We start from the raw sequence: 10,299 nt of genomic DNA on the forward strand, positions 1-10,299 counted from the left end.
TATGAAGCACAAGGGGGAGGGCAGTCGGTGGTTTAGCACAATGACTAGGGTCTCATCAGATCTCGACATCACAAACCCTCTGCAACTAGTATCATTATGAAGCTTAAAGAACGAATGGAAGCAAAAGAGTGCCAATGACATTGCAGGTGGGTGAATCCATTATTGTTGATTTCCAGATCCATTCCAAGGAGTATATTTAAGTATGTATGTGTTTGTATGTGGAGTTCTTGAGCAAAAACAAACCCCAAAATGTTTCAAGGGTGTGGTTTTGATTTTTGAAGAAGATGAAGTGTTAAATAAGATGATGATGATGGTGTTCTGATGGATTATCTTCATAGGAGAGAGAGAGAGAGAGAGAGAGAGAGAGAGAAGGGAAGAGAGAGAGAGAAGGTGGGCCTCTTCTTATTTTTTTAATTATTAAAATTAATTAATTAATATAAGATTTAAAAATAAATGAAAGAAAAATGAAAAATAAATACCTCAAGGGCATTACAATCATTTTACTATTCGGAGGGACCAAAACACACAACAAAACTAGCTCAAAAGGACCACCGATCCAAAAAAGTGATGGTTTGAACTAAAACCCCCAAAAAATGCATACCACAGGGACCATTTTTGCAATTTTGTCTTCTTTCAACAAGACCATTTTGTTGTGGTGAATATGGACAAGAAATTCGGTAGGTTTTACCACAACTTGCCAAGTATTTAGACATAGAACCTTTGATAAGTTGAGGTGCTCCATCACATTGAAACATTTTTTAAGGAAAGAAGATTCTCAACATGGGTTTTGAAATGAGTAAATGCTTCAAACACTTGTGACTTATTGGTAAGAGGATAAAGCCATACAAATATGCTATTATCATCAATGAATGTAGCAAAATAACGAAAGCCCTTTCTGGATAAGAGAGGTGTTGGACCCCATATGTCACAATGAATAACATGTAATGGAGAAACATAATGTATTACATGAGAATCAAATGGTTTTCTAGAAACTTTTGACACATTATAAGCAATACATGGGACTGACGTGCACTCTTTATTTAACAACAAAAGTTTTTTAAGAACATAGACTTCGGGATGACCAAGACGAGTGTGCTAAAGCTGAGTTTGTGAAGAAGATGAAGGACTAACAGAAGCTGCAGAAAGTCCATAAGCATTACATGCTTAGAGGAATGTGATGGAGTAGCTGTCCTGAAAGAGTCTGTATCAAGAAACCAAACGATGAGAAAGAGACAACACAAGGATTGTCACGAACAAGTTGAGGAATTGACAAAAGACTTTTCTTAATTTGTGGTACTAACAAAACATTTTCAAGATGTAATATACAATTGGACAGTTTAAGATTGTAATGACCAATATGAGTTATAGATAAGGCCATACCATTTCCAATAATGACCCTATCTTTGCCATTATAAACTTTTTCATTTTGAACAAGCTGAGGATCAAAGGTCATGTGAACTGTTGCTCCAGAATCAGGCAGCCAAGACTCAACGGTATCACAAATATCAGACAAAGAACCTTGTTTGACATCAGCAGCATAAGCATGTGGAGGAGCCCAATATTTTGGTTTTTCTTGATTGCTAATGGTAGAAGCCCAATTAGCAAAGTGTTCTGGTCCAAACCCTGTTTTGGAACCAAATGAATGATTAGAAGTCCATGAGCTTGATGGAAAACTTTGATTTTATGAGTTTCCAGGATAGTTGTTGTTTCCTCCATTTGAAAATGACCCATTTACCCCTGGATCAGAAAAGAAGTTTGAAGATGGATAGGATGAATCCATGATACATCTGAACTTGAGTCGTAAGAAGGTTGCCAATTAGTAGTTGGAAAGGAAGCAACATGACCTCCATAACCATTGATATCACCATAAGTGTAGGAGCCACCAAAACTATTGTTCCTGCCTCCTATATTACCATTTCCACCTCTAAAAGTTCTTCCACCACGAAAAGAACCTCGACTTCCACAATTTCCTCCATAATTTTGTTGTCCTCTACCTCTATTTTCTCCATTTTCAAATCTCCAAAAACACTTTGAGGCCATGTGACCATCTTTATGACAGATTTGACAATTATTGCCAAGATTAATAGTTCCTCTACCTCTATTTGTATTTGAACTTTGAGAAAGATGTGGAACAGTTTTAGATGCAACCATGCTTGAAACTTCAATTGTTGAGTTATCTTGAGATTCTCGTAATAGCCTCTGCTTATAGACTAGCAACTTAGATGTGAGCTCCATAAAGGAAAGTAACTCTGTTGCGTTCTCAATATTAACAACAATTTGTACTCTAATAGAAGCAAGAGATTATGAAATAATACTAATTTCACTGCAATATTCCTCAATTTTCCTTGTGCCTTGTTTGATTTGATGAAGCCTCGTCTGTAATTGAATTCGTTTAGCATAAATTTGTTGTGCAAATAAGCACTGTAACTTCTTCCACAACTCATAAGTTGTTGTTGTGCCAACTGCAACATGTGCTATTGACGAACTGAAGGTTGCTTTGATACAAATTTCAACATATTTGTTCAATCTGTTCCATGTCTTGTATTATGTGCTATTCGTGGAAGGTTGTAGAGACGTTCCATCAATGAATCGTGTTAGAACAAGCGATTTAAAAACATAAGAGATTTGATGTTTCCAAACCAAATACTTGTCTTTATTCAATTTGACAGAAACGAAACTGGAAATATTAGTGATCGGTGGTAATTGAGACAAAGAAGCAGGAGTTGTTTCACTCATTTTCAACTTATGAACAAGGATAATTTCACAGAGGATCAAGAAAAAGGAAAAATGAAAGATTAATGAAGAACAGGGAAGAAGATTTTTCTTATTTGTTAAAAAAATGAAGATGCTCTGTTTCAGATCTGATTTTGTTCTTCTTTGTGATCATCAATGAAGGAATTGAGCTTCAAACTTTGTTTCGAAAAATGATAACCAGGCCCTAATCGTAGCTCTGATACATGTAGTAGTTTATGTTTTAGAGAGAGAAAGATTTAGAGAGAGAGAGAATATTTCTTTATTGTATTCATCTCATCATCAATACAATGGAGAGCACATCTGTTATATAGATGCCTCAACTATTACAACAAATTTGTAACTTCTCTAACAGATTAATGCTGACATCACAAGGGACTAACTAACTCTTACTTATTTGTTTGCTGACTTGGCTATATACGCTATCAGTATCAAACCAACCAAATTAAGTTTAATCTCAGAACTTCTATTGCAAATCCAAATTAAAACTTCTACAAATTAAGTTTAATAAAACTTGAGTTATAAATTAAGATTATGACGATATATGTTGAGACACATTGAAGCAATCTCACTAAAAGCTTTACAATTAAACCCAAATCATTGTATGGTAGACAATAATTTAGTTTTGATTTTTTGCTCTAAAAGTACTAAAACCTTCTTACAAAACCCTGATTATTATGTTATAATAAGGAAAAGTGCACAAAAAAACACAAAGTTTTCAAAAAAATTTGATTTTAACATAGTTTATTTACAATTAACTCACTATTTTCGTTTCAATTTTGGCAACCAAAAAGTGTCAAGTTATCATGTGAGGTCAGTGCCACTTCATCAAAGACTGACAACTCACCATGCTAAGTCAATTGGAAATTGGGTTGATTGGTCAAATAGTCAATATTGAAACGAATTGAAAAATATAATGTCAAAACCAAATGTTTGTGAAAACTTAGTGTCTTAAATGCAAGAAAAGATAACACAGTGTTAAGATCGATTTTTGTGAAAAGTTAGTGTCTTTGTACAATTTGTCATATATAAATTACAAATCATACAATATAAATTAGTTGATATTGTAGGATTTTTCGATCTCGATATCATCTTATGATCATGATTTTTGAAAGTAAAAAAATAAATAAATAATAAAAAATAAAAAATAAATAAAAACGATCGCAAGTAAAATCTTAATGTTGACAAACTTAATAAAAAGTACTATCGTTGGAGTTTTTTCAGTTTAACTAAAGAAATAATTTTTTTTTGTTTAACCATTGAGTATTTTGATTTTTTTGGAACGGCGGAAAAAATTCGCTAGCAAGAAGCTAGAAAAAAGAATTACATCATCTTAGTAGCATTAATAGGATTATGAAGCCAAAAAGAATTAAACCCAAATCATTGCATGGTAGACAATAATTTTGTTTTGATTTTTTGCTCTAAAAGTACTCAAACCTTCTTACAAAGCCCTGATTATTATGTTATAATAAGGAAAAGTGCACAAAAAAAACACAAAGTTTTCAAAAAATTTTGATTTTAACATAGTTTATTTACAATTAAGTCACTATTTTCATTTCAATTTTGGCAGCCAAAAAGTGTCAAGTTATCATGTGAGGTCAGTGTCACTTCATCAAAGACCGACAACTCACCATGCTAAGTCAATTGGCAACTGGGTTGATTGGTCAAATAGTCAATATTGAAACAAATTGAAAAATATAATGTCAAAACCAAATGTTTGTGAAAACTTAGTGTCTTAAATGCAAGAAAAGATAACACACTGTTAAGATCGATTTTTGTGAAAAGTTAGTGTCTTTGTACAATTTGTCATATATAAATTACAAATCATACAATATAAATTAGTTAACATTGTAGGATTTTTCAATCTCAATATCATCTTATGATCATGATTTTTGAAAGTAAAAAAATAAATAAATAATAAATAAATAAATAAAAACGATCGCAAGTAAAATCTTAATGTTGACAAACTTAATAAAAAGTACTATCGTTGGAGTTTTTTCAGTTTAACTAAAGAAATAATTTTTTTTTTGTTTAACCATTGAGAATTTTGATTTTTTTTTGGAACGACGGAAAAAATTAGCTAGCAAGAAGCTAGAAAAAAGAATTACATCATCTTAGTAGCATTAATAGGATTATGAAGCCAAGAAGACCAATTAATTTTGGCTTTACTACACCTACTAGAAATCCAAACATAAGATTTATGAACAACATCATCGAAAATCAAAGATTTCTTAGGCGTATTCGCTCTGAAAATCACACCGTTCTTGAAATTCCAAATGCACCAAAAAGTAGTCAAAATGACAGCATCGCAAGCTTTACGCTGACCAATTTTCCATGAAGTAGAATCAGCCCAATTGAAAAGAGAATCCACAGTCAACTGAGAAGGACATCTAACACCCCACCAAATCGCAATACGAGTCCAAAGAACAATCACCTCTGAGCAATTAGCAAAAATATGTTCCACTGTCTCCACTGTAGTCGAGCAAACAGGACAAAGAATGGAATCCGCCATAATACCCCTATAAGAAAGACGCTCTCTAGTAGGGATACTAGATAATCTAATTCTCCATATAAGAATATTAATCTTTATTGGAACCCAATTATTCCAATGAGTAGAAATACCTCCATTGCTAAGCGTAATACCATCCAATAATTTTCGAGCCAAGGAAATGGAAAAAGTATCTGACACATCATTAAGCCAATCCAGTCTATCTAGGACCGGTCTGAGATGGAATTCCTGCAAAAAAAAACCAATAAAGTTATTCCATTGCTCCTGTTCCACTCCACCTCTAGGGTCCCGTCTAAGGGTATTAACCCCCAATCCCATGGACAACCTATCTGTGATAGAAACATGTTTATGCAGATCCAGCGCATAAATTCTAGGGAAGGAAGCAGAAAGAGGCATATCATCCCTCCAAACATCATGCCAAAAAAGAAGTGTGAGTACCATCACCAACTCGAATAGGACAAAGGGATTGCAGATCAATGTCCTTCTGGCGGAAGTGGGAGAGCATACGAATAACCCCGCCCCAAGGACTTTGACCATAATTGGGGTATCTCACATTCCTAAAACACCATCCAAACCATAAATAGATTTTATCGCTCTAACCCATAAAAGATTAGGGCAATGAAAAGACCTCCACCACCACCGAAAAACCATAGCCTATTGACAGAGAAAAGGCTACCAATCCCCAATCCACCTTCATCCCTGGAGGTTAACACTCTATCCCATCTAACCCAATACATATGCCTTTCATCCATGTCTGTGCCCCAAAAAAATCTCGCCCTCATTCCTTCAAGCTCCTTCAAAACCGAAATAGGAGCAAGGAAAACAGACATCCAATAACTCCCAACGAACCCAAGACATACTTAACCAACGTAAGGCGACCTCCAAATGAAAGACTCTTAGCCTTCCAAGTAGAAAGCTTATAACGAAATCTATCAATCAACGAAGCCCAATAGGACTTTCGCAACATATTCTGACCCACCGGGATACCAAGATGAAAAAAAGGAATCATAGAAGCAGCACAACCAATCCTATTAGCCACCACAAGGACTTGGGAATAAGAAATTCCCACACCAATCAATTTACTTTTAAGTAAATTAATTTTAAGCCCTGAAGCCAAGAAAAAACATCTAAGGATACGAAGAAGACAATTAGCATTCTCAGGATCCCAAGGAGCGATCAGCATCACATCATCCGCATACATGAGATGAGAAATCTCAGTACCAGAAATAGAAACCCCTCTAAAAGCATTCGCAGCTCGGGCCCTCGTCAAAGCAATATGGAGACCCTCCATAGCCAGAATAAAAAGAAAAGGCGAAAGCGGATCACCCTGTCTCAATCCACGGTGAATTTGAAATTCATCAGTTGGGGAACCATTAATCAACACAGAAGCCCTAGCTGTCGACAAAAGCTCCTTAATCAACTGACACCACTTAGACCCAAATCCCATAATAGACATGATTTCCAATAAATAATCCCAAGATAAGGAGTCATAAGCCTTCTCAAAGTCAACCTTAAGAAACATGATAGGATTTTTGGAAGACTTGCTCCAAGCAACCAATTCGTTAAGAAGAAAAGGACCATCCAGGATCTGTCTACCTTTAATAAAAGCAGATTGCTCAAGGCTAACAACAGTATGAATAACCTCCACAAGACGATTAGCTAAAAGTTTGCCAATAATTTTATACTCGCATCCAATGACGCTAATGGGTCTAAAATCTTTTGGAGTCTTCGGATCTTTGACTTTAGGTATAATGGTGAAAAACGAGGCATTACATCCCTTAGGGATAAGAGAATGATGAAAAAAATGATGAACAAACGCCTCAACATCAGAGGCTACAAGATCCCAGTATCTCTTTAAAAAACCAAAAGTAAACCCATCAGGGCCAGGGGCTTTAGTAGATCCACAGTCCCAAACAGCCCTTGTGCTTGCATCGTTATCAGCTTTGTTCACTGTCTTCCTAAATTTAGTCCTCCACTAGAAAATTGAAATATAAAAAAGCGCACATAAGTAAACATATTCCTCTATCAACTTTCATCAAAAGTCAATTTCATATTTAAAAAAAAAGGCATACTTGTGTTATAGTCAAAGTGAAGGGAACATATGCAGTTGGTTACAATGAAATGAATGACTCATTTCCTTTGACTGTGAAAGAGAAGCCCCAGCCCAACAAACATCTCTCTCAGAACAAATGCTCAACTACCTGTAAGTCCACCAATTAATTATCAAAATTCAAACAAAAAAGAAGAAAGCTAAACAAAATACCCACAACCAAACCCTTCTTATCTCATCTCACACTGTCCAACACCTGTAAGTCCACCATAAATGAACTGCTAGTTGCTAATTTTCAACTAAGTTCTTTTCCAATAATAGTATTGTCAATATACAACTATATAGACCTGCAAATCAAACAAAACATAGTGTTAAATATGCAGAAAGCAGCTAAGATACGAGAATCTGTATTGTAATCACAGAAAAGCATAATGAAGTGCAGAGCTTCATATAAATTTACCTTAGATTCAAGATGAATGTTCTGATCAGGTTTCTTACTGAAAGCATTGATAGCAAAACATCTACTGTTGGATGTATCAGTTCGTGTGTGGTAGCTTCCATGGTTGAAAATGCTTTCTCGTGAAGAAATTTGCAGAGCTTTGTGAGCAGCATCCACAACAACATTAACATCTTCTTCTGTAGCAGCTGGAATATCCCCTGAACACAATATTTTGAACATAACCAAGTTAACATACAAAAACCCTAACAACTTACACAACCATGAAATCAATAACAGATGTGCAAATCGCAAAAACATAATCTTCCCTGAATTCATTGAATCTTCTGAGTTTCTATTCACTGATATTGCATTCTTGAGGTCAACAGAAGGCATCAAATTCGAATCTTGACTTGTGTTCATATGATGAATAAACATACAAGAAAACTCAAAGAAGATGATGATAAATGGAAGGAGAATAGGGGTGATGGTTGAGTACACGAGTCCAAGCAAGAAGTACAACTGTAATTGAGGCTCGGTTACAGGCCAAAGCAACGACCCAGGATCCATGGTTTCCTCTGTCTTCTCCGGGATGGCGACTCATCCAAGAACTCTTTTAGTTGCTGAAGCGCGGTTCCAGTTATGATGCTTCCGAGAAACATGTTGAGATGTAAAAAAAGATGAAAGAGATTAGAATGTTGCATACGAAGATACTTCCTCCATACGAAGCCTAAATAGAACTTGGATCAAAGAGATTAGAAGGTCGCATACAAATAGTATAAAGCAAAGAAAAATTTGATGTATTACCGATAGAACTTTGAGGAGGTGAAGTGTGAAGAAAGCTGTGGGGGCTAGGTTTCCTTTACGATTTAGGGTTTGATGAATTGTGTTAATCGAACGATACAGCCCAGGAGACAACTGCTTGCTCTTTCATGGGACCTTCTTTGAGAATTTTAACAAACACCGAGCATACACCGGTGTTCAACGCTCTCAGGATTACGACCAAGCAATCCGATTGCAGACGCAGCGTTCTCCTGACCTTTTGGGGATCGAGAAATGAAGGAGAAGAAAATGTAGAGAGAGAAAAAAAAAGACTGAGAACCATTTGAAGAAGTTAATGAATTCAGATGAGAAATTAGGGCTCGTATGAAGTTGTATCTCTTCCGTCGAGAACCCCTATGGGTTTGATCTGTTCAAAAGACGGGATTATATTGCGATTTTGTTGTGGGTAAAAAGAGGATTGGTGATGTTATTAGGGTTTTTTTGGGTATTAGAGTGAGAGAGAGATAGAGAGAGAAAGAGAAAGAGAGAGAGAGAGAGAGAGAGAGAGAGAGAGAGAGAAAAGAACGATGGAAATAAGGCAGAGGGTAACAATGGCGGCCTTTCAAACTTTTGGGATTTTCATTTCCCCCCCAACTGCAAAAGAAAAGAACGCGCCTTTCATTAAAAAAATATATAACGACATTTCTAGACGACACCCATTTTTAAATAAGTGCCCTCCATGTTTTTTTTTTTTTTTTTGTTCGAAATTAATTTTAGGGCACGCATAAAAGCGTGTCCACTATCCTTCAAATTTTAGAAGAGATAACATTATTTTTAGGGCACACGCTTTTGCGTATCGTAAATCACCGCGTATCAATGTTTGCGCGTCATTAAAAGGTTGTTTTCTAGTAGTGCCTGCAGTTGGGATAAAGTACTAAAAAATGCACCATCTGTAACTGGCCTCCAAGAGGAACTCTGCTGAAATAAAGATTGATAATACTCATGAAACCCCTTTTTGACCATGGCCGGATTATCCACCCACATGTCATCAATCATCAAGCCACGAATAGCTATTTGTCTCCTTTTACGGTTAAGCATACCATGGAAAAATTTAGAATTCTCATCCCCTTCGATGCCCCACTGGATTTTAGCTTTTTGAGCAAGATCAACTTGAGCTAAATGGTCAATATCAGAAATCTCCTTTAATAAAGAAACTCTTTGTTCTCTCAGGTTAGCCGAACCTTCATCCTCCATGAGCCTAATATCGATAGACTCAACTAAATCTTGCAAGTTCTTCCTTTTACTAGCCGCCATGTCCCGATGTTTAGAGTTCCACTCCTTGAGTTTAGATTTAAGAAACTGAAGTTTTTTCTTAAAAATAACCCAAGGGTTAGTCAACTCCACCTCCACCACCGAGGTAGCCCATGCCTCCCGAACTATATCATCAAACCCCTCCATATCAAACCAAGAATGAAATATTCGAAAAGGTGTCGGACCATAATCCACCCGGTGCTCCAATAAGAGAATAGGGCGATGATCCGGAATATTCTTATCCAAAACCAAAGCTGAAAGGTGAGGAAAAGAATCCAAAAAACCCTCCGTAACCAAAAATCTATCGAGCTTGCTAAATTTGGAACCCCATTTATCGCTCCAAGTGAATCTAGGACCACCCAAAGGAACATCCACCAGATCAATAGAGTTAATAAATTCATTAAAAACTCGAGCAGAAGACGAATAGAATTTCGACCCCATTCTCTCGGAATCATCCCTAACTTCATTGAAATCATCCAT

The 10,299-nt window shown here is 36.0% G+C and overlaps 1 protein-coding gene across 1 annotated transcript; it reads right to left on the bottom strand.

Annotated features, from left to right (window-relative positions):
• Positions 1 to 9,381: 9,381 nt before the first annotated feature.
• LOC111876329 (uncharacterized) lies at positions 9,382 to 10,299 on the bottom strand. Its single transcript, XM_023872874.1, has one exon. The coding sequence runs from the start codon at positions 10,297 to 10,299 to the stop codon at positions 9,382 to 9,384; it is 918 nt and encodes a 305-aa protein (XP_023728642.1).

Source organism: Lactuca sativa, chromosome 1, assembly GCF_002870075.4.
Source record: "Lactuca sativa cultivar Salinas chromosome 1, Lsat_Salinas_v11, whole genome shotgun sequence".
NCBI lineage: Eukaryota > Viridiplantae > Streptophyta > Magnoliopsida > Asterales > Asteraceae > Lactuca > Lactuca sativa.